Here is a 26194-nt window from a genome sequence, read left to right on the forward strand (position 1 = left end):
TTTATATATGTATTCTTGAATACTCCATAGATTAAGTCAAACGAATAATACTGATCTGAATTTAAACACAATTAATGGCAGTTCATATTAGAGAGGACTGGAGAAAACCACCACTGCAGTTAAAGTTCTTTTTTTTTTTCTGAACTGTAGGGCTTTATCTTCCTATTAATGTTATTCAATGCATCATGAATTATTCATGGTTATTTCTAATTAATCAGTAATTATTAGGATTGTTTCCTCTAATCTTTGCATTTAACAGACTGAATAAAACTAGGATTTTCTATGTAGTTACCCCAAGAAGGTTCCAGTTGATGAACCAACTCAATGTATTTGTTTTCATGTAACCTCTGCACTCTAAAAAAAGGTATTTCTGGAAGTGCAATTCAAAACCAAAACCATCACTTTTTAATTAAAGCACCACATCACCAAAATGAATACAATTTTATCCATCCCACTGAAATGGGCTGGATATCTAGTATCGCCGAGTTTCACAGAAGCATAGAATGGTTTGGGCTGGAAGGGACCTGAAAGATCATCTAGTTCTGATGACCCTGCATGGGCAGGGACACCTCACACTAGACCACTTCCACATCACTGCATGTTTGCAATGACAAAGCTAAAAATTATTTAAAGACTTATCATAGCAAGGTTGCTGATCAGAAGGAGTTAGCTAAGCACCTGGTACCAGTGTTCTCCAAGAGCTAAAGTGGACCACTGTCAGTGTTGGGTCTTCTGCAAGGAAAATTATTTCCTTCCCAATTGGAAGAATTTGTCACTGCAAGTCAAATCAACTAATTAAATATAGTGGAACTTAAAATGATTCCCCTTTATCCATCCTTTTAAACTATTTACAGCCTTGAAAATCTGCTGCTTCTGAAACACTGAAATGTGCAACATTTAGGGAAAAGTTATGTTATTTGCAAATGATACTAGCTCTGTCAGCCATTTTTAGGTTTAAAACATTATTTTCCTCCCCACACATTTAAAGGAGGTCCTCTTGCAAAACCAGAAGAGTGGAAGGCAACTTGAATCCAATGAGAACATGACAATCAACTGTTGCATAAGAATTGTGCATGCAGATTTTCATTAAAATAAATAAACTGAACAATTGTATGCTCATCTATAGAACTACTTAGACATAGAGAGACAGTGCATATTTGGGTAGCAAAACGCAGTGCTTAATTTAACTTAAAGGCTGATTTGCAATTGAAAGAGTATAATTACTAATCAAAATTAATTACCCTCTTTTCTGGAAAGCAACTGAAAGGAAAGAAATACAAGGCAAGATGAAAAACAAGTCAGAACATATGTCATTAGCTTGTGTCAATCCGCCTAGGTGCGGTTTCAAGTCTTGACATACTAGCAATTTGTCTTAAATATTCATACAGAAAACAACCTTTTCATTCTTCAAAGGTGGTTAAACGCAGAAGTTACTCAGCAGATAACCATATATACCTCAGCACACTAACTCCACAAGTGTTGGGAACAGAACCATATGGACTTCTTTTAAGATTTGTGTTTCACGTTTAGTTTTGGTTATTCAAATAATGTGCATTACACCTGCATCAGTTCACAATAAGTTTATTTTATGTGAAGAAAAGCTTTGCCATTAATGAAAAATTTCAGTAGAAAACAGTACCTCCTGCTTTCATTCTAGATTACTCAAAAGTATAAGCTTGTATTAGTGAAAACTTCAGTAGAAACAAATCTGTAGGAAACGTGTTCTTGGCACATGAAGTAAAAGCTTTAAACACATTATGTTTGAATAGAGTATTTACCATGCAACCATGCTGGCAGAAAAGCCAGTTTCTAATGGCTGGTATTTGTCCCTCAAGACAATAACATGGAAGACACTTAAAACCTGCTTACATAACGTTAATTGTATATAAATATGGTGTTGCCATAATTGACAGTCTTTATTCAGGCCAACCATTTAGTTTAGCAGTTCTAAATAAGTAATAGGCACTTTGCCTTTCTGATTTCCCCTTTCACCCATCAGCCAGTCTGAATCCATGCCAGGGATACTGTACACTGTTATCACCTAAAAAACAGAAACACACAATTATAACCTTTCCTTGCCTGGAAGAAGAATTGCAGTCTGCCTTCATGTGATGTCCAAGGTCTTAGAATTGAGATTAACCAAGTCAAATAGAGCATTTAAAGTAAACATAACCTAGTGTTTATAAAAGCTATTTCACTGGTCAATGGAAAAGTAGCATGTTCTAAAGTCCCTTCCCCCCCCCCCCCGATGAAATTCTATTCATTACTCTTTATTTTCTATTATTTTTTTATCTATAAAACTTGTCCATCACCATCAATTTTAACAGGCACTCTAAAAGAAGGTTTGTTGGATCTTCAAGTGCATGACAGCAAGACAGATGCTGTTCACATATTCTATCTTAACAGAAAATCTTAGGACACAGATTCTAAGTCACTGTCTAAATGAGAAAAAAGTCAAATAGAAATATTTTAATAATGCACATTTAAAACCCAAAGAAGTCTGAAAACCTTTTTTTGTGGTTGTCTAGTAAATGTTCTTGCAAGCTAAGCTGGTGTAACATGATAACTCCCAGTATAGAATATTAGAATATACAGGTACAGGACAATGCTATAAGAGTACTGTTGAAGTTTAATTAAAAATCAGTTACACAGATTTCTTGATGTTGCACATCTTAACTGGCTGAAGGTACATAGAAAACTCTTACCTCATCTGCAAGTAGTGATAATTCACTGCTGTTTGCAGCATCATAATCGTAGAGAACTCTAGCTTTCCTGCTGCCACTTGATGACTTCAGTTCACTGATGCCTGAAGTAACTACTGAATTGCTTACTGAAGGCAATGAAGCAGAGGCTGAAGCCAAGACTGAGGGAGCAGAAACACTCTGCGCAGGAGTTGAGGAAGACTGATTATTATTAGAGAGGAAAGTAGATGGAAAGCTGTGGGAGAAAATGAAACAAAGGCTTCTGAGTGAATCAGTTCTACACGGGGAGTTGTACCTGCCTCCTTGCCTGAATCAGCATTCTTGCATTTGCAAACTACAGAATAAACACCACTAGACAGCAGTAATAGAAAAGCACTGATAACCTATATAAATAAGGTATAACCTAAATAAAGATACTTCTCCCTAACCGGTAGTACAAATCAAACCAATATACTTAAAAAGAAATACCTTAAAAAAAAAAAAAAAAAAAAGACTTGGTAAGTGCCTCAAACAAAACAAAAGCAAAGCCAAGAATGCACTGTTGGTCAGACCCAATTCAGGCTGTAGTTTAATAAACATTTCTTTTACAGCTCTGCCAGTAAAAGCAGCCTCCACCTCCTCCTGCTCATTCCTCAATTATGTAGCTACACAAAAGAGTGCTGGTGAACCAGGACAGGGAAATATAATGCAGACTAAAAACACAGCCTCCCTCTGAAAGAATTAACCCCCCCCCCCAACTATTTCTGTAACCTAGATCAGTTTGTTGATTCAGCTAACTGCATGCTGTAAAACAAAACTATTTGTTATACTAAGGATCAACTTATATCAACTTAAGCCCCTCCTTTCTAGGTCACACTGCTGCTTGTTCAGCAACAGCTGTAATGCTTGCCAGACCCTTCTGTGAGGTCAATTCAACTCATTAACCTGCCTGGAGAAAGAAGAAGATAAAAAGGAAAGTGTATAATCTTCTACAGAGTTAATGAGCTGAATAAAAAACCCAACACTGATGAGAGCCAGAGCCAACACAAGGGAAAGGACAGAATAACAGGGCTGAGATGTGGAAGGAATAGAAAGGAGAGCAAAGCAGCAAGTGGAGGAATAACCCCATGCACCAGCACAGGTTAGGGGTTGACGTGCTGGAATGTAGCTCCTCAGAGCAGGACCTGGGGATCCTGGCGGACAACAAATTTTCAGTGAGCCAGACATGTGCCCTTGTGGCCAAGAGCAGCAATGGTATCCTGGGGTGCATTAGGAAGAGCCTTGCCAGCAGGCAGAGGAAGGTTATCCTCTCTATTCAGGCCTGGTGAGGCCTCACCTGGAATACTGTATCCAGTTCTAGGCTCCCCAGTATGAGATACATGGAACTCCTGGAATAAGTCCAGCAAAGGGCTACTAGAATGATTAAGGGTCTGGAGCACCTCTCATGTGAGGAAAGGCTGAGGGAACTGGTCTGTTCCACCCAGAGAAGCAAAGGCTCTGGGGATCTGATCAATGTGTATAAATATCTGGAGAGATGGTGTCAAGAGAATGGGGCCAGACTCGTCTCAGTAGTGCCAGGCAGTAGGACAAGAGGCAACAGGCATAAACTAAAACGCAGGCAGTTCCTGTGTTCTGGATATTCAAGACCTTTCTGGACACAAACCCCAGTAATGTGCCTTGGGTAGCCTTGAGTAAGGAGGAGGTTGGACCAGATGTGCCCCCCCCGCCCAGTGGTGCCTTTCAGGGTCAACCATTCTGTGATTCTGTGGGACAAGGGGAATGGAACAGCATGGGGGCAATGATGAGCTGCAATACCATCTCACGTCACTCTGCCCTCTATCCTTGAATGCAGTTCTGTGGCAGACTAAGCTTCCTTATCTAGCAGTTGATGCAGTCATTCCTCAGCCTTGTGCTACCTTTGTCCCAAGCCTTATCTGATTCTACCTTAAAAGCAGGTCAATGAAGGTTTTGAAAAGTTGTAGAGCTGATGCAGTGTAAAAGGGTCAGTAACCAGAAGCTGCACAGACTCAGGATGAGGTGAAACTGCAGCTGCATTTCCTTCGATTCTTCTGACCGGTCTATGCATTAACTAGCCACTGCATTCCCACATAACTTTCCTCATCAGTCTTCCTACATAGATACCTTTTCATTAACATCTGAGATGGAGACATGTCATTGCCTGTCCCCGACTCCAACAGGGTGGCAGTGTAAATTTAACACATGAAGTATAAACTATACTCGTCCTTTGTGCAAATGTTCATTCTCTGTCATTTAAGTCAGATCCAGCAATCTGTTGCTTTTGAGTTGATTCAACAACCTGATCTAACAAAAATCATTAAGATTACTAACTTTCCCTTGGAACAGGTTGTTAAACACATTCACCATTGTATTTGATGCAGGGAAAACAGCAGGAACATAGTGCAAAGGACAGAATTACCCTTTTACAGTTAGACTGAGTAAAAATTGAGTAGACTTTCAGGAGACTGTTATGAGTGAACATAACAGTTTAATAGTGTCCAAAAGAGGGAGTCCCCACTTCCCCTCTGGTTTACCTTGACCCCATTTCATCATCAAGAACTGGTTCAACTCATGGAGAAGAGACTGCAACCCCACTGATATTTTTGTTTTCATTTGCCACATTAGATTGTCAAACCAATTCACCATGTTCCCAGAGCAAATCAAATGATCACAATGAAGGGAATAAAAGCTAGACCACACAGTTTTGTAGGAATAACTGAGCTGTGCCTCATGATGTATTTATTACTTGGTTAGCTGGCATTCAAATCGAGGGATTTGAAATGACAATCAGCTATTCCTCAATGTTGTTAAGTTACTGCTTAATACACCGCTAAACCTGTTCTCTGTTAACGCAGTGACTACGTGCAAATCATTCTCAGTTCAAAGGGTCACCGATTTGTACAGCTAGGGGAAAAGAAAGCCAGAGCTTTATAACCACTGTCAATCAGTGAAGCATTAAGTCTCACTTTTACAAAGCCAGATGTAGGCATGTTACTGGAAAGCTTCAGCTATACAGAGGTTGTCTGGGAGAACACTTCAGTAACAGAAGTTTCACAGTGTAGAGTAGGGGACTAGTGACAGGTAATTTGAAAGACACAATGACGCCAAGGCTTAGGCTTGGCTGTTAGGGAAGCTGAGAAAATTCAGAGCAAAAGCAGGTATCAACAGGGAAAAAGCCAACAGCTGGAGTACCAGAATATTTTAAATAGATTTGTTTAATTCATTCTGAGGAACTAAGAAAAAAGAAGAAGAGAGATTGCTTTTAACCAGGGAGTTTCAATTCCTTAAGCAGCCCCACAGGAGAGGGATGCAGAAGGGGGACAAGCAGCTGGCATTGCCTTGAAGGGAAACATCCATAAACCCATGTCTATTTATATAAAGAGAACCGAGAGGAAGTTTTCCCCCCACCTTCTCTACAGCTGACTCTGGAGAGTACATCAGGAAAGTCAGTACTCAGCTTTCGAACTTGAATACTCTCAGTGTGAACCAGGTTAGGGTTTATGCCCTAGATTCTGACCCAGGTAAAACGTAACATACTCTGATAACCAGGTTTCTGTTTCAAGTAACAAACTGGATCACTTAAAGGCTGAACACCTTTGGTCTGCCAACAGCTTCAAAACAAAAAAGTCACTCACAGCTCTTGGCTTTCCTACGAGAATATGGCACAATGTCATTCTTAAATGTGCAAGAAGAACATGTGTAACTCAGCACTATAGATGCCTTACTAACCAACACAGCACTGGCAAATACAACCAAAATCTAGCTGAGTTGGCAAAGACTATTTGGTACTGTATCTGCCTACACGCAGCATAGGAAAACATTATGCATATCCTGCTCATCTGTTTATTTAATGCAAGTGCTATGCACCCAATGCCTATAAACTGAGGAGTCTTCCAAAGCAAGAAGCACAACTTGAGACCTTGCCCCAGTGCTCTCTGTTATAGTTCAGTGGGACTTCCTTGCACAAGGAAGGAAAGACACACCCAAGATTTAATACCATGACTGTTTTAATAGGCAGAGAAAATTCATCTGGCTGTTGGAAGCACTGAAGATTCCTCAAAGCTTCCATGCTTTTGGTTGTCTAGCAGTCCTAGCAATCTTATCAAAAACACTCATCAGATCACAGCCACATAAAGAAACATCCTTCTGTTCTCCTGAAGGCAGTACTTTCTTCAAATACACTTTTACACCTGGTAGCAGTTTACACAAATTTGAAAGACACAATGATTTTGTTTACAAACAAAACCAGCTATTCCAAACATGCTGTACAACCTAAAGCAAGAGATTTTAAAGAGAAATACATTCTTCCTTAGGCTAAGGGTATTATGCTTAAAGCTTTCAGCTTAGTAAATAGATATGGATAAGAGTACAGACTTTAGAAACATACTCTCAAAATAGCTGTGTAAATATACCTCACTTAACTTCTAAGAGGTGCTTGCTCTTAATCCAGTAAAGTTCTTTTCAAGCTTTCAGTAAATGCTTTTATGAGTTACCAAATTTTATGGTTGAATACTGATTTTAATGGAATATAACTTTAAAGATGTAGAGCTTTTTCTAGGCAAACCAGTTTTAAAGACTTTAAACTACCCATTCAAACAAACTGAGGGAAGGAAATAAACACCACAGGAAGCTGCAGGTCAGGAAAAGGACAAGACTCAAGAACACTTTTGTTTTTACTTCCTTATCATGAAAAACATAAACAGAGATACTTTATAGAGACAGTTGTTCAGAACAGACACTAAGTACAGACAGTCCTTCAATGCATATGCTCACCCTACATAATATGGTCTGGTATAACCCTAAGAAAGGCTGATTTGTGAAAAACAATTAGAAATGTGAAATTTCATGAGAAGTATTTATGCAGCTATCTTTACATCACCAGGAACACTAACACCAAATAGCTTTTTCTCTTACTTTAAAATGCTAAACCCAAGAAACAATAGAACTAGACAAACTTGCTCATTCCATTGCAAGCACTTTGGATTACTGATTATAGATATTGTGGGCTACACTTCTACCTAGATACAATACCTATGCTGGCAATTCTCCTAACAATGGAGAACACAGTTCCACTGAAAATCAGGTAGTGCCCTGCAGCAAATTGAGAGGTAAAAGGAATTTACCGAGAGTACAGAAACTTACACACACCGCACAGCATAAAGCAGAAGACAAATGGCTATATGTGTATCTCCAGGAATTCCTTTTTATGCCGTTAAATGAGGTTACCATGGGCTCACCTTCCTCAATCAGGAAATGCACAAAATCTCAGTAAATTAACCCTCAAAAGGCACAAGTGCTGTGTGTAGGCTTAGGGATATAGTTTGCACTGGGGTAATTACGTATTAAATACCTGAGAAGAAATATATTTCCTTTCAGTCCAGCATGCCTCTGCACTCACCACTCTTACATCAGTTTCCTGCTATTCATAAGCACTTAGGCAAAAGTGTGTTTTTTCTCTGAAGTTTTTACAGTATTACTACCTTCCAAGTTGTTTCTGGAGATCCAGCATATATTGGTAACATTGTGCGTAATAGGTCATCTGAGCTTCAACAAAATCATTCAGACAGCGAAGATGATGTGCCTGTAATACAGCAAAAAAAAAAGCAAGTTTTTAGTCTGTAGAAGTACTATGCCACATCAGAATGATTGGTCTCCTAGTCAGGTGCTAACACCAACATTATCACATAGGGATTTATCCTGCATAGGCAGAGTGCCTGAATTTACCAGGTAACTGAGATAAAATGACATAAAAATTATTATCTGAGTACAAAAAACAGGTGCTGTGCAAGTATCATGCCAGTTACACACGTTGTTTCCACAACAGAGTAAATATTTTAGGATGCTTTTGCAGTTTCAACATTCAGCTAATTCGATGAATGGGAAATTGAGTTTAAGGAACAAAAATGAAAGCTCCTGTCTTTTCAAGGTTAACAGAAGACTGATTCAGTAACTATTAAACTAGAACTCAAAAACCAAAACAAACAACAGTTTGATGCTTTACCACATTGAAGTGAAACCTCATAGCCCAAAGTTCCCAAATAGCTTAAATGGAGTGATTTTTAGGAAGTACCCCAATTTTGACTTTGCCCTTCAGTGTCTTCTGGGTACTCACATGCGTGCTGCTAATTCCTTCCAGCAGAAGCCTGGTAATTTCTGCTTGACGATCAAATTCACTCTGAGTAATCCGCACTTCCTGTTCAGACTAAAAGTAAGGATGAACGTTAGGTATTTGTACAATGCACTCTTTTATACCTTCTGACTAAAGCAATTCCATTTTATTAAGAGCTACTCATACAAATGCATTCATCACAAGTTTAGGTGTTTGAAATGTGCTTTCACTTCGCAGATCTAGGCAGAAAGAGTAACTGCCTTTAGGCTCAGAAACATTGAGGTCCTGTATACCAAGGAAACAGCTTTATTATCAGACACCTACCTCATGGAGTCAGTGTATGCAAAAGGCAGGCATTTTTCTGCCTGCAGTATTATCCCACCTCTCCCAATTACAAACCAAGTGTTCATTGGCATAACAGTGTCTGCACCAGGGCTCTGATCAAGCAATTTAGGGTAAACCTCACATTGTCTTTGTCTTGTAACTAAGCAGCAATCAGCTGTAACATAATTTCTTTGAGGGCAAGTTTTAACAGGATAGTTCATAAATTACTGTCTTATACAGGCCACCAAGCTACTACAACTATTTCTGGAGCTTGTAATTGAGGTATCTTTAAATAAATCCAAAACTATAGCAAATGTTCTAACTTCAATTAGAGTAAAATTTCTATTAAAAAATTACTTGCTTTAAGTTTCATATTTAAATAACTCAAATTTATTCCTTGTTGCATATCATTCTCAGCAATTTTTAACTACATTAACACTGTTGTAGCAGTTTTAAAGAACTTTCATCTAGCACAAGCAGAAATTACTCCAGAGTATTTGGGGTAGGGAGAGAAAGGAAAAGGACACTACTCAAATCCCACAAATACATAAAAATGTGTTGTAAGATTTAAAATGTACTGTTTCAAGACAGAACACCCTCAGCCTGGAATCTGGATTCCCTTGCCTCGGTGCTTGTATGCGCTTAGTACCTTGTTTCTAAAAATCAACCCAAAGGCAAGAATTTGCATTAAGTTCAAGATGCAGCAATTACTGTTCTCAGCAAAACAGAGTAAGGAAGTCTATTTTCAGGAAAACTCATGAGGTGATACCAACAGAACACTGGTTTCAAAAGGTTTTCATGTGTTAGCAAACATTCTGCTCCTGCATTCCACTAATGCTGATCCATATGAAGAGTCACACAGAAGGATCTTAACAACATCAATGAGCACAGAACAATGCAGTTACCCAAGAAATGCTTTTCATCTGAGGTCACAGCAGCTGGGAAGGCTTTCACATTAATCAAACAGTGAGGAAGCAGCTGTGTGTTTCTTAAAACTGATAGCAGTGCATGTATCAGCTTACAAACCAATTAGGTTTTCAAAGTTCGTTGTCTCTGAAAAGCAAATGGTTTTATTCATTGTCCGATAGCATCAAGATTAGTTTTTGTTACAGCAGTACTGCTCCCCTGCCATCTTCTTCCACAACAGTACCAAGTGCTCCAGCAGACACATTCACTTAAATAGCAAAATAGTTCTCAAACTTTAGGATCAAAGGTGACCTAACCCACCTCTTACAGTTCAAATCTCTGAACTCTCACACCCTACACATACACCCTATGTTTGCACCATAACTCACAGAAAATTGGGGTAGAAAAAGCTTCATTTATTTTATCTCACAACCCCCAAGGTTTCAGCCAAAGCGCCACATCCCAGCTTCTGACAGCAAGTCCCTAATGCCTCCCACAGCTGCCTACCTAGTTCCTCCCTTTAAAAACCATACTCCAAAGCCCCTTCCCTACAACTACCCTTACTTTGTATGACTACCCTTTGTTTTTATTTCCCATCCTCTACAAAAATTCCCTTAGAAATCTTTTCTTAACTGTTAGCACAGGTTCCCACAGCCTGTTCCCAGCATTGCTTTGTCAGAGCCAGTGCATCTGAGAAAAGCCCTTCTGGTAGCACTGGAGAAGCTATCACCAATGCTCCATTAGCTCCATTGAGTGTGTCCCTGTGCAAGAGATAGCATGACAAGGGAGAAGGCTTCAGACCCTATCCCCCAGTCTAATGCTGTATTTATGAACCAGCCTTCAGCCCAGGGGCAATTTTCACTTGCTTAAGCACAGCATTTTCTAGTGACACTGGGGAGAAAGGTAGGGAAAAAAAACAAAAAACCAAAAAACCAAACCCCAAACCACCAACCTCCAAAACCAAGTTTTCCAAGCTTCATGCATGCACCACAACACTTAAATTACTACTTCATGTTGTGGGAAGTTGAACAGTGTTTTTGAGGACAGTTTAGATTAGACCCCAACCTTTCTGAAAACGTTCAAATAAGCTCATTCTTAAGAGGTCATTTTTAACAGGATGGCATACCAGTACATTTGGAAGGAAGTCTTGTTGCTCTTTTTCTTTTGTATCTTGTTGCATAAGAATCATATAGTACTAAGAGAGAGCTGGCCAGAAACAGCTTACCATGAAACAAGCCTAGAAGTTCAAAACACCACTGGAGTTTGAAAGGCCCTTGAGGAAACCAGTGTATTCTGATGTAATGCATAAGGCTGCCAACATTAGACTGAATCAACAACATGCAATATCCTTTATTACATTAGACCCGCATAAGTTATGGTTTCAAAATTCTGCAACTTCTTAATTGTTTACTTACTTTCGTCACTTCCTCAGCCCATATCTAGTCAGCATTAAGGGGGGGAGGGAGGAGAATAAAAACACAAACTTAGGCATTGGTGGTAGGTTCAATACAGGATGCAACTATATTTTGGCTTTTAACCACTTTCCTGCCCTTAGAACTTCACAGGGATTTAAGGAGGCATAAGCCAGTTGCCCAAAGCACTTCATATACAATGAAACTACGATGAGCATGGATAGCACTACATCTGTGAAGTAAGTTAGATACCAAGGAGGGTATGTATGACTTGTAGAACTTATACGTTAAAGGAATTTATTTAAAAACAAGCTATTACAACACAAGACATTACTTAGAAAATGAGGTGGATCATACAAACTGCGTTACCTTATGGAGGAATTTAAGTTACCATAATGTGTTAAAACATTACAAAACTACAGAAAGCTATTCTTGTTTAACCACCATGTTAAGTAGAGAATGAAACAGATGAATGATTTCTCTTGCTAACTTCATTACTGCTTTCCTATTGCACAAGCATTTTTATTGAAACCTAAATGCAATTATAAATGCTACAGAGGTATCTCAAACTGAGTATTACAGTAATGGCAAGTAGTACAGCAAAAAAAAAAAATAAATAAATCACAGAACTGCAGGAAATTTACTCTAGAAGTTAATTACTTCAACTTGCTACTCCAATTCCCTCTTGCAATGCAGTTCTAACCTTCATTTTCTGCAGTTGTAAGAAGATGACATAGTTGTGACTTTGGTAGGAAGAAATGTGTATAAAGATTGCAAAATCATGTTATAACAAGTTTATTTGCTCTTTTATCTACTTACAACTGAAAAACCTGGAACACTAATTAGATAAAATCCACTATACTGTGCTCGTTCAAGACCCAAACCAAGTCAGGTTGAACAGCACAGTCTATGCTCTAGATGATTAATTAACACCTTTTCTACTTCCACAATTAAGGTGCTAAAATCAGCTAGCTAACAAGGCCCTGCAACACATTTAGGATATACTGTACTCCAAGTTAAGCCATTAATTTATGTAACATTTTCAGATTGCAATTTGTAAAACATTACTTGAAGGGAATAATTTCTACCTATTTCTGGCACTTTCACATAATTCACTCTTATTTATATTAAAGCAAAACCAGGAAAGTGAAGTAATTCCTGTCCCTTCAATGGGTGAAATTAATTTCAGCAGTGATAAAAAAAAATATCAACTCCTTTGCATCCTAAGTTTACACTCATAAATTCATAAAAATTATAATACTGTATACTTCAATAATACTGTATACCAGAAATATTATGATAAAACCAACATCTAATGCTGTACTGACATAAGTGCACTTAGTACATTATATCAATTCAGTCTGGAACAGAAAACATCTGAAACAAGACCAAAATGAGCTGGGTAGCAAGAGGAAACATTTGATAGGAAAATGAATGAACACAGGAGGCCAACAAACCTTTAGCCATTTTACATGCAGCAAGTTGAGCACGTAAGAGACATTTACCATAATGTTATTCTCTTCAGGCTGAGAGGTGTTTAGTTGCTTAAGTGCATAGATAAAAGACAAAAGCAAGTTAAAACACTGAATATAGCAGGAGAACAGATTACTGGCACAAAGCGCTGCAAGTTTAAGCTAAGCAAGATTGTGAACCAAATATAGATAAAACTGTTCAGGTTTCTATTTTAAATACTGATCTAAGCTACTTCAGTTGTACAGTAAGCAAGTAAAAATGTAATTTTATCAAATATTAAATATCCTTATAACAGGGAGAAAAATAATCAAATGTAGATGAAATTTATCACTTTATCCTGTCAAAGAAAGTTTTAAGACATAAAAGTTTGTAGCATAACTCAATACACTTTGCTAACCTATCAGTTCAGCACAGACTGTCAGATATCTTCATAAATGAGCGAGCCAGAAGATGAAACATTTGCATCACATCTATATCCAAGTTAGTTCTCATCTCTATATTGCAGAGGGTGATGAGACAATTTTTTCACTTCTCTGGAAATTCTACAATCCAATATTTCTTAAACATGCACACTGCTGTTATAATGTAAATAAAATTGAAGTACATGTGAGGTAGGCATGTAAGAGGCCTAGAGTTTCATGCTCTACCAGCACTAATCCATTTGTGCATAAGCCTCTGAATTACTTGCTATGTGAATATTTAAGACTGCTCAAGCAGTAGCAGCAACTGTCAACAGTTCTGTCCAAGCACCAAGCTCTGGATGATTACACTGGTTATAGAATAAAAAACTCAAGTATAGAGCCTTTCTTTTAATACCAAGCCTAAGGGGAACTATTTCCCTGTGGTCTTTCTATTGCTTTAGATAGTAAGGCATATACCTGCTACCAGAAGACAAAAGGAAGTTAATAATGAAAATACCTTTTTCTTTTTTAAACTTCATTGTGAACAAAGCCAAAGGAGTAAGTTCACTGTCCACTGCTTCCCTATACATTGCTTCCAAATCCCACTGCTAGCAGACCAGAACCCTGCTCTGCTCTCCATTGCTAGTCTTACAAATTAAGAAAGCTTAACAAGTAGAGAAGTAACTTTTTTGCATAAAATTTACATAACCTAAGGGGAAATGCACACATGGACTTAACCACAGACAATTTAAATACACAAGGACAGTGTACCTGACAAGGAAGATTACAATACACATAGAGATCATGTTTTCCTCTTTAGAAGGATCACTATCCAAGGTGGGAGGTGCTTTATCTACAAAGCTGAGGTGAGTCTTCCAAGATCTTTCAGGACAGTGGTCCAATTGAAGAAGCCAACAAAATCTGACACCCCTGCTTCTGCCTCTTATACACTGTCCCTGTGTATGTAAATTATCCATACTTCTTCAGCATCTGTGTGCTTTAACCCTTATGAGAAAAAACACTTTACTATCAGTCATTAACTGCTATACTTTTAGGAACACAGTCAAAAGATAGCTCTGAAAATACTGTAAGCCAAAGTTGCATACATTCAATTATCTATTCCCTCATTTAGAGGCATTTTAAGAGTTTAAAAAGCAAGAGCTTTTAAGTCTATAGTAATTTCAATCTCCTTGAACAAGCATTTTGTGAGGTAATAAGAACAGTTACAAGATACGAGGCTGAGTCTTGCACTGTTTGGTGATGTGAAATAGCAAACAATATAGAAAGAGTAAATTACAAATACTTTTGATATAGAGAAGTATAGATAGGTTCATCAGTTGGAAACAATTATACATATTCTTGAACACTTCTGGAGAGTCAAATGCCAAAACCTGAACTCTGTATGATTTGTATCTACAACCATCTTGGCTGATTGTAGCAAGTAGCAGTATAGGCTCATGTAATATAGAACAAGGCAAGAATATTTACTTGTGACAAGTAAGTTCAACTTGATGAAATACCTACAAATAGAAGACTAACACCTTAATCAGTAATTCACTTTCATTTCCTTGTGTTCTATTGAGGCATTTATTACCATGCACCCAGAAAAATAGCAGGGGTGAGAAGATAAGGCTGGAAACATAACCAAGCAGTCAACTTTATAAATATATATCAGTAAGTTAAAAAAAAACCAAATGCACAAACTCTACTTACTGCAGCTCGAGCTTCTGCAACTTTTGCTTTCTTCAATCTGGTTTTTGCTGCATCCAAATCCAGTCTTTTATTTTGTAATAGCTTTCGTTCTTTCTGAAATAAGTGAAGTTAATTTGTGAAAACAGGTACATGTACTCAGAAGCAAAAGCCTTTCTACTTGGAAGTCTTTTTAATGATCACATACAAAAGCTTCTTCAGCTGAAGCAGCAGAATCACATCCTAATTATTCTCACATTATATACTGAAGATACATACATTCAATAGAACAATAGTTACAAAAAGCAATTTTTCAAAATTATTTGGATTTTACATGATCAAAAGGGGGGCAAACTCACCAAGGGCATTAATTCTACCTGAGTTTTTCTACATTAGTTTGAGGAAAGCAATAATGCCCTATTGTCATCTACTTCATTTTGAAGATATACAGTTAAAATTGGTGTGAAATGCTGAAGAATTGACAATTTAACTTACAGTAATAGTTTTGTAATCTCCTTCAATAAAGTTTCTTAGGGGAGTGAGAAAATTTATAGCAGAAGTTTGAATGAGTTCTCTGTCTGCTGTCCCAATTCGCTTTTGTGTTTCTCCACATTTAATGAGTGCATTTCCTGCAGAGAAAAAAGGAAAGCTAAGTTTCAGAGTGAGTCAGGCAGGTGGTGAACAAAAACAAAACAGGTTCCTACAGGCAGAAAGGTTTAGGAAAGCAGTTTAAAAGATAACCCAATGCCATCACAAGGGCTCTCAAAAGAAATCTGAATGAGCTACAAGAAAAAATTGAAACAAACCAAACCCAAACAAAAATCCCACACACACCAAAATAAACAACCCCCCAAACCAAACAAGCCCATGCACTAAACCAAACCATTTTTATTAGTAACAATCACAGGTCAAAACAAGATTTCAGTGAGAACAGATGCAGCTCTGTAGAAGTGCCACTAACTATGGCATACTCCATTGTGAACACTTATTTAAGAACTAGGTATTACACCTAACTATTTTAAGCCAACAACCTCCTCCCCTTACACTACATTTTTGTTTTAAGTCAAGAGTAGTTGGTAGCAAAGAAAAGCTCACTTGGCTGCTGGAAAAAAAAAAAAAAGTGCCTTTTTCTATACCCATCTACTCCATCCCCATCTACTCCAACTTCTAAGCATGCATTTGTGGTCAACCAAACAATACTTAAGACACTTAGTTGCGAGCTAGGTATCCAATCTCAAGTTAGTGTACCAAGAATACAGTTACTATGTTTCAACAGGCAGATACAGCTTAGGTATAAAAGAGGCTAACTTCTCAGAGAACTAACATGTCTGTGACACCACATGAAAGCTCACAGTGTATCTATCTTTATGCTGATAGTTTGTGTTATATGCCTGAATTCTAAAAATTCTACAAGTTAAGGGACAGTGTGTCTGAAAGTACGGCTCTATTTGATGTTAAAAAGCAAGACTTGAGGCTGGGGATCAGAAGGAAGGCCACAGATAGCCGCATAAACCATTAGGAAGTAAGAGAAACATACCCTGCATTATTGATTTTGCATCCATTACATCTTCTATAAACTATTTACTTTTTTTAAGTGCCCTTTCCTCATTTTGAAAAGGAACACCATTATTTCCAGATATAAAGAAGTAATTCTTCCCAGAATGAAAGTTTACCCTCCTATCAGACCTTCACTGCTGACTGTACTACAGACACCTATGCATTTCAGATGGTTAAATTATCTGCAAGATCTCTTCTCAGCCACTTTAAGAGTTTTAGAGAACATTAGAATTAAGAATTCAGATTAATGCCAGTGAAAAAATATTAGCTATAAACACCCCCAACCCTCCTGTCATGGGTATATAAATTTGCTGGAGAAGAAAGAAAAGTTAGATTATGTTCTATACTCTCACCTTTAGCAAAATACTGTATATTACAAAAAGCAGGAATGCTGTAAAGTTCAAAGACTTCTTACTGAAGTTAATTTCACGTAACATTTTCACTCTACACCACAAGTAAAATGCATAAATGTTGTCAGATGTGTTCCTCCAACGAGGAAAATAAATTTCAGAATGATTTGATCCGGTAAGAAAATTATCCATCCACAAAGATGGTTATCATTCCAACAGCAGACTCTGCTTCTAGATTTGGATAGAAGCCTCAGCATTGATCCCCTAATACTCAAAGACATACATCAAGTCACCTCAACCTGACACAAAAATCATTGAACTGTTATCTAGAGGAAGACAAGAAACAGCATTTTATATCATAAAGAGAAACTAGATCTGTAGATTTTTCCTCCCTTCATTTCTGCTACACAAGATGTATTAGTTTGCTTCTACCTACCATAGGCTGTTCCCGGACCAAATTCATTTCCAGCATCAATCATATACTGGCCTAGTAATTCTGGATTGTTCATGCGACTTGGTGCTTTGCGGTCCAGCTTCTCATACACAAATTCTTCTATTCTGGCATCTAAAAATGTTTATTTGAAACAATTACTGTCATTCAAAATACAAGTTAGAAACTGCATATTTATACAGGCTTTCAAATTATGTCCAGAAGTCTTCACTGTAAAAGCATGATAGAACAACTCTCCTTAGCAGAGCCAACCACTCTTTTGTTTATATATATATGATAATTAATCTCCATCTATCACAATATTAAGCCACAGCATGTTGCTTTGGTGAAAAAGCCTTGACATAAACAGGGACACTTAATTAGAATAGCTAACTCCGCAGATACAACACCCCTTTTCTCTGACCAATTGTTTTGACTTCATAACTCACCCAATTTATTTATGCAGTCAGTATGAACTAATTTCAGCCTGCAATAGTATAGACAACCAGAAAGACAAAGAAAAAACCTGCCAATTTGATGCAAGCGAAAATAATACTATTAATTAGACAACTTTAATCAGCATTGGCTTAAATAACTAGCCTGTCATGAAGGTCACAAAAATTAACCTGACACAGACAAACCCAGGTACCACTGTCTCCCCTGGCACTGAGGGTAAAACTAAAATGATCCAGATTCAATGGGTTTTCTTTATCCATAATACTTATTTTTCACTAAATGACAAATGCACTGAGAAGTACTATAAAATTATTGGACTATTACATGGGTCTGACCTAAAGAGTCAATTAAAAATGTGACCGAAAGTAATTTTTCCTCCCCCTGACAGGATCACTTCCATTAACAACAACCAAAAGAAGCTCTCTACAGCATGTGATAGTCCTCCCAAACAGGCTGCCAAAGAGCTGAAGTTACATTCACAGACGAAGACCGGTGCTTAACACCAACTATTTTTAGCTATCAGAAAATTGATTGGTCAGCATAACTGAGACACTATCATATATATATTAGCCTTCTACTGAATCTGCCTCACACAGTGCTAGCAGCCTTCAGTTAGTGATTCACTATTTCTCAATTAGAAGTTTCTGAAAAGGACAGATATTACAAGTACTAAATTAAATTAATAAGACAATCATTTTCTGTGGCCTAGACAGAAGTAAAAATTTGAGATGTGATATTCTGTAAGTTCTATTGCATCCTTCACAAAGGATTAGTTGTTTCAGGGTTTACATTTGTTTTTTAAATACTGCTTTTACAGAACTAAAGGATGCAGGCTTCAAAAAAAAAAAAAATCACACTTCAAAGATCAGCATTATAAAGAATTTCTCTATTTGACATTAGAGAAGTGCTATCAGTGTATGATTTACCTATACTAATAAATCCTAACTCAGTTTGTCACTAGAAGGAGAATATTTATGTTTTCAGTGCAGATGTATTAGCAGCATTATAATTTTAACATTTGAACGAACCTAAAGGAGGTTTAGCTATTTTTGCTAATGGTAGTGACTAGACAGCATTTGAAATCTCGATTATACACTAAGCAAATTCCTATGGCTGCCAACCCTAGTACAACTGCCATGAATGGCACAGATAACCATAGGATGTAAGTCTGAAACTGGTATCTTCAACAGTACCACCCATAGCAGCAATTTCAGAAAGAACTATTTAACACACCAGAAAATTACTCTTCCTCTACCCATGTTTTTTCTGTGGTTTTGCATTAAGAGGTTCACTACTGATGAAAGCAAATTTGAAACTTTATTGATATAACATACTTAAGCAATACAAACTAATCATTTTTTAGTAAAGAAGTTGTTAAAGATAAGCTTTTCAGTTAATCTTGTTCACTTCAAGCTGAATTGTATTATGCTAACAGTTTAAAGTAATGAAACAGTAATTAAATTTCTTAAGCCACTACATCTGCCCCATGAAGAAATTCAGAGCTCTTGCAGCTACCTAAGATTTCTGGAATTAGAGTGGGAAATTCAATTAAATAGAAAACAACTCAGAAACCATTCAGCTTGAAGGTGACCGGAGTAGGGAACCAGTGCTGGAGTCTGAGGAGCTCTGTCTAAAGCTTTTTCCATTTGAAAGGTTAAAGAAGTAGCAGTAAATGGTGCAGTGTCTCTCATGCTCAGTAGCTCTTCAAAATGTGCTTTCCCTAATCCCAGCTTTCAAATTTTAAAACTGGTGTATTTAGTCATAACTTGTGTAATACCTATTGCAGTAAACATTTACATTGGCAAATCTATTCACTCACAAGTTGCAAACAAAAAACCTGAAGGGCTACTTACTTGGATTTGGCTGCAATAAGACTTCTGTTTGTTTCATTATTTTTTCTGTCCAGAGTTTTGTGCATTCTGCTTTGCCGAGAAGGTTCTCCAGGTGAGCATCCAGCTCAGTCTTCTCTGCTTGACCAAGCTTTTCTTCAGTGAACTATGAGTCAATCAGGTTGAAAATAGTTATAATTTCCCAGGACAAGCTTAAGACACTAACTATTCACTCAGTTACTGATCATGTTTTCAAAGACATAACCATTATCTGGTCATCAATAAAAACCTAAGGATAAATTGGAAAGTTGGCAAATTCAACACTCTTACTATCAGGAATAAAAGGGGCAGGAAGGTATTAATCAGACCAAAATGAGGACAGTAATTTAAAACATTATGAAGAAATTCTCAGCTTAACTTGGTAGTAAGAACTCCCACTTGACATTTTGCCCATTTTTCATAGTGCACTTTGAAACATGAGCCAAAAGGAAAAAGTGCAAAGGTAACAAAGACAATTAAATTACTATATTCTGCATTTTGTAATTAAGTTTGTCCTTTCTCCCACAGTGAAACCCGAAGACACAACAGACTCTCATTGCAGCTACCTTTTAATGTGCTTAAGAAAAAGTTGCCCTATGCACAGCAAGCAGGACAAATGTAGTGAGTTTAAACTTCAGCATGAAGATTTAAATTAGAATTAGACATTAGAGAAAGCTTTTAAAGACAAGGATTAAAAGCTAAAATAAACTTCCCTGGGAAGTTGTGGATTATATATCTTTGAGGCTGGGGGTGTTTTGCTTTTTAGAATACAAGTCAGTGTTGGATGAACTGCTTAGATATAACTGATCCTGTTATTATGCCTTACAGAAACAGTAAGATGACCTGTTCTCTTCCAAGCTGACAGTTCATTTCACTTGATATTAAATTCATGCCAAATCTTATCAATCCACAAGCAGCTTGTACTTCAGTCCCAGTGCTCTGGGCAAAAGGGAAGCCACAATTTCGCATTAGGGAACCAAGCAAAACCGGAACTGAGGGTTTGGCCTGCTGCTTTCCAGAGCAGTAGTTCCTCATGACAATGATTATCTCATCACTTGACAGCCTGTTCAACGTCAGGCATTTTCAGAAGAACCTGACTTATGACTCAATCTCTAACAAGCTTGCCCTTTAAGAACATAATAGGACCAGAAGCATTCTTACTGTCTAACTTCATTCTTTACAAGTTCTTCTGTGGGCAGTAAGAAACAAGAATACACGTAAACTACATTGCCTGAGTTTGTTTCAATTTCCATCACAAGTACAATAAAACCAACTTCAATAACACACTCACCTGAAGTCCAGATAAATCTTGTGGCATTTGCAGCTTTACATAAAAGCAAACTGCCTTTACAAGAAAGTTTAGTTGCAGCATTTGGTAAGAATGGAATTTATTTATGAATGTGTTACTAATACTGTTTAAAAAACTCTTTAAAAAGATAACAACTACTAAAAGTTGTTCTCGAAAGCTTCATTACAATACAATATAAATGGTCTTGAAATTGTTTTTTTACTAATTACAGAGAAGAGTATTTGTACACAAAAAGGGGGCTTCCTGTTAACAATTCCATAAATCTTTTCAGCAGTGTGAAGACTGCTTAGTGAACATCAGTGATAGATTTCACATATCACAATGATAGATTTCTTAAAGAAAAAGATTTAGCAATACTGAGCAGCATGTGAAACAGTAGTATGTAATAGTAAATAGAAGCATGGTTTCCAGCACCAACTTAATGCAAACAATGCTGCCACTCTTGATTTCCTACCTTGATTACCCTGAAACCTAAATTTGAACTGTTTTTTCTGTAGGAAGGTAGTGCTACGAATCAAGCATGTTTCTTCTGCTTAGAAGAATTGTTCCAAAATCGACAGATACTATTTTCTACTTGGATTAGAGCTCTGAAAGTTTTCCTTTTTACTAGAAGTTCAAAATATGTCAGAGTTACTTAATGTAAGCACCTGCTGGAACAAGCTGTATCAGTAAGCCATCTAATTCACCCATCTATCTTTATTCAATTCAAAAATATATGTACAAGTTGCCTGACTGTGACCAGCTCATGCAGAAGGAAATTGTGCTGTTTTGCATACACCTGAGCTATCACAGCCAAACTGACAGTTCAAGTCAACACTGCAAAATTGCTAGGAGGAGAAATTGCTTTAAAATAAGCCTCTAACTTCAGGTAGAGGTCTTGAACAATAGAAGTGTTCGTGCCACCAAAGAGTAGAAGCCCAGCTCGTTCCTGACTGCTACACAGGCAGCTTGTCAATTACAGGTTCTGGCAACAGGAAGGACCCACATTCCTATTACTACACTCTATGTCATTATTTCTTTCACTCCAAATACCACTAACTATAACCATTTGCTACTTTGTTCCACAAACTGCAACTATTGCAAGACTGACTCCCTCAAGCATTTTCTGCCTGCTAGAAGGAAGGGTAGGCTTTGGATTAAGATGGCCAGTAAACTTCATTTTTCTGTAGATTGCTACATAGAGCATGACAGTTTGGACACAGTATAATCTTGTCCACAGAAGGAAGAAGTTTCCTGGAACATGAATATCAGGTGGTTGTGGGTAAAATAGCCCCAGTCCCCTTGTAAAACAGAAGTCTGATAAGCCTGTGAAACAGTAACAAGGCATTCACCCTCTTCTAAATTAAAATAGAAGATTTTAAGTGGTTTTCCTACAGACCACTTCCTGCGGTTGGATTGTTTTATAGGGTTTGGTGGAAGATTTCTGTTTCCAATATCCCAAAGCAACTAATGACAGAACATAGCATGTCATCCAGTGAAGCATGAACATAAGAGTTTAACTCAACATACAAATCTATAATTTCTACTGGAGGCCAGAAAATTTACATCCTGGTGATATTAAGAAAAAACAAAACTAAAAATCACAATTCTTATCCAGCAACACTATCTGTAGGCCTTACACAGTTACTTAGGAAAACAGAAGAAGCAACAGTAGCACACAGAACATGAGTTACTCAGACTATAAGGGCATGTCAGGGATTTGCTCCTCCCCCTCACGGCTTCATGAAACTTCTCATTTCAGGGGAAAGTGGCAGCTGGTAGAGCAAAATTATTACTTCCACATTTCCCCTGAGTTTTGGTTTAGGTTAAGCAGATAACCGATGTAGCTATGCAGATGCAAACCGACCATGCAGATAAGTGCATACTGCAGTAAAACACAGTTCACCCCACCTTTAAACCATGTCAGACTGCAAAAACCTACCTTAGATTTAAAGCAATAAGCCGATTCAAATGTAAAAAGTCAAGACAAAAGGGATGAAAACGCAAGGTCCTATCATAGGATCTTACAACGAAGAGTGAACATCTTATTCTCCTTGTCCAGCAAGAAAAGGGAAAGGGGCGGGGGCTGGAAAGGAAGAGATGAGCTGGGAAACATGTAGACCTGGCAGAAGCCGGGGAGGTGGGGGGGGAAGCCGGGGTTGAAGCATGGAAAGACCTCCATCACAAAGAGAAGCCACAACGACTGCTTTAAGTTCATTTAAATTCGAACAACAATGTTTTCCGACGAGTTTGCATTTTCAGAGCTCTACTGTGCTGCTGGTCATTGGTTCTGCTTGAATATTGAGATTTAGGGCGATACACCAGGCCGATCAGACCAGATAACAATGCTAATCACATTTCAAACCGCACAGTTTGACCCAGCGAAAACTCGAGAGAAACCCAAGTGCATTACTACACACTGCTTGGATGCCCCACCTCCCTACAGGAAATCTGTTCAGGTTTGATTATATAAAGAAAGGGGATTACGGCTCAAGACAACAGCTAAGGAACAAAAGCCAGTTACAGTGCCCTTCGCATGGAGAAGGGGAAGACTGGTGCAGAAACGATACGCTACCAAATAACCTTAAAACGACACTAAAGCTCAACCAAAACCAAAAAGCCTAAGCAGACACATACTTTCACGTGTCACATCGAGAAATCCAATTTTACCGATCAGACAGCGGGACACATTTTTAGCACCAGCTTATTTCAGGCCAGACACACCTTCAGCCTCTCCACGACTAAACCCTATCCCACCTCCTCGCACCTGATGCCTGCTCAAGTCGTCCCCCCGCCTTTCCTCAGCCCAGGCGCTCTCTACCCCTCCTCGCCTGCCCTGACCTTGGGCTGCCCCAGCCTTCCCCCGAGGCCAGAGGCTTTGCAACCGGCCTGGACGAAGTCCCGCCATGCCCAGCACTAGCAGGGGATCCGCGGGGAAGGAGCTGGCTGGAGGATGAGGCACTGACAGCAGCACATCGCTGCCCAGTCAGGCCAGGGCTCTGGGCTCAACCCTCGCCAGCAGAGCAGGGCCGGGCGCTCCCTCAGAGCTGGGCCCAGCCGCCACCCCAGCCCCTCCTGACCGCCGCTCCCCCGGCCCAGCGCGGAGCCGAGCTCCCCGGCCAACGCCCCACGCCGCGCTGGGCCCAGCGGCGGCCCCGCGGAGCCTCGCCCGCTTCCCCCAGGGAGGGCCGCGGCAACGAAGCTCAGTCCCGTTAAGCCCCCCCGCAGGGACGGGCGGGGCGTACCTGCACGGCGCGGCTCAGGAAGGTACCGGCATCGGCCGCCAGTTTCTTCACATTGAAGTCCATGATGTTCATCTTCGGCGGGGGACCGAGCGCCCACCCAACCCAGGCACCGGCGGCGGCAGCCGCTCCGGCCCGACCCTGTGGGGAGCCGCCGCGGGGCGGAGCCAGGCCCGGCGCCGCCGCCGATTGGCCGCTGCCACGGCGTCCGCCGCAGAGCCCGGATCAGCCGGTGGAGCGGCGGCGACGCCCACCCCGCCCCGCCCGGCCCGGCCCCGCCGTGAGGAGACGGTGGGCGGGGCCTCGTGGGTGAGGGGCCACCGCCCCTTAGGGCCCTGCGCCTTCGCGTCAGGCGGCCGCTGCCGTTATCGGCGCTGCGCAGGGCCCGCCTGCCGGCAGAGGGGGAAGCGGGGCGCCGTGGAGCAGGCCGCGGCCTTTACCGCACAGATCGGCTAGAGGGGCGGGCAGAAAAGGCAGAGTCCCCTCATGCGGTTGGTGGTGGCCCGCCGCGGCTGGAACCGTCTGACAGGTGTCCTCTGAGGGGTCAAGGTCCAGTCTCCTGCCCTCAGCCCCCATTTCTTTAGCCCAGTTTTGTAAGTCAGCCCTTCATGAAGAACAGTGTTCAGGTGTGAAAATGTCAGCTGGGGAAGAGTTGTTAAGTCCAGGAAAGGGGTGTTTATTAAAGAGCTTGTTTAGATACATGTGAGTTGAGACGCAGCTGTGATAGAGCACCAAAGCATCACAAAGGGAGTATTTGAAAATATGTTGAGTTTAGGAACTTAATACCAACAAAGATTAGAAGAAGAAAATAGTCCCTAATATTAATAATTTCCATTCTTTTAACATCTCTCATGATGATTTGCAAATGCCCAAGAAGTTGCTAAGCCACTGGCCATCATATTTGAAAAATCATGGCAGTCAGGTGAAGTTCCCAACGACTGGAAAAAGGGAAATATAACCCCCATTTTCAAGAAGGGGAAAATGGAAGACCCGGGGAATTACAGACCAGTCAGTCTCACCTCTGTGTCTGGCAAGATCTTGGAGCACATTCTCCTGGAAGGCATGCTAAGGCACATGAAAAACAACAAGGCGCTTGGTGAGAGCCAGCATGGCTTCACTAAGGGGAAATCCTGCCTGACCAATTTGGTGGCCTTCTATGATGGGGCTACGGAACTGATGGACAAGGGCAGAGCAGTTGATGTCATCTACCTGGACTTGTGCAAAGCGTTTAACACTGTCCCACATGACATCCTTCTCTCTAAATTGAAGAGATATCAATTTGATGGATGGACCACTCGGTGGATAAAGAACTGGCTGGATGGCTGCACACAAAGAGTTGTGGTCAATGGCTCAATGTCCGGCTGGAGACCAGTAACGAGTGGTGTCCCTCAGGGATCGGTGTTGGGACCGGTCTTGTTTAACATCTTCGTTGCTGACATGGACAGTGGGATTGAGTGCACCCTCAGCAAGTTTGCCGATGATGCCAAGCTGTGTTGTTTGGTTGATACGCTGGAGGGAAGGGATGCCATCCAGAGGGACCTTGACACGCTTGTGAGGTGGGCTGGTGCCAACCTTATGAAGTTCAACCATGACAAGTGCAAGGTCCTACACCTGGGTTGGAGCAATCCCAGGCACAGCTACAGATTGGGCAAAGAAGAGATTCAGAGCGGCCCTGTGGAGAAGGACTTGGGGGTGCTGGTCGATGAGAAAATGAACATGAGCCAGCAGTGCACGCTCGCAGCCCAGAAAGCCAACCATATCCTGGGCTGCATCAAAGGAGCATGACCAACAGGTCGAAGGAGGTGATCCTGCCCCTCTACTCTGCTCTTGGGAGACCTCACCTGGAGTATTGTGTGCAGTTCTGGTGTCCTCAACATAAAAAGGACATGGAACTGTTGGAACAAGTCCAGAGGAGGGCCACGAGGATGATCAGGGGACTGGAGCACCTCCCGTATGAAGACAGGCTGAGAAAGTTGGGGCTGTTCAGCCT

General features: G+C 39.8%; 1 protein-coding gene across 1 annotated transcript; it reads right to left on the bottom strand.

The window, feature by feature from the left end:
• Nucleotides 1-1565: 1565 nt before the first annotated feature.
• SH3GLB1 (SH3 domain containing GRB2 like, endophilin B1) lies at nucleotides 1566-24421 on the bottom strand. Its single transcript, XM_065675577.1, has 9 exons — nucleotides 24208-24421; nucleotides 19660-19801; nucleotides 17357-17485; nucleotides 15509-15642; nucleotides 15038-15130; nucleotides 8812-8901; nucleotides 8180-8280; nucleotides 2706-2937; nucleotides 1566-2041 (listed from the first exon to the last, which is right to left on the bottom strand). Exons 1-9 carry the CDS (start codon nucleotides 24277-24279, stop codon nucleotides 1934-1936), a joined length of 1101 nt encoding a protein of 366 aa, XP_065531649.1. The 5' UTR covers nucleotides 24280-24421; the 3' UTR covers nucleotides 1566-1933.
• Between the last annotated feature and the right edge of the window lie 1773 nt (nucleotides 24422-26194).

Source organism: Lathamus discolor, chromosome 3, assembly GCF_037157495.1.
Source record: "Lathamus discolor isolate bLatDis1 chromosome 3, bLatDis1.hap1, whole genome shotgun sequence".
NCBI lineage: Eukaryota > Metazoa > Chordata > Aves > Psittaciformes > Psittacidae > Lathamus > Lathamus discolor.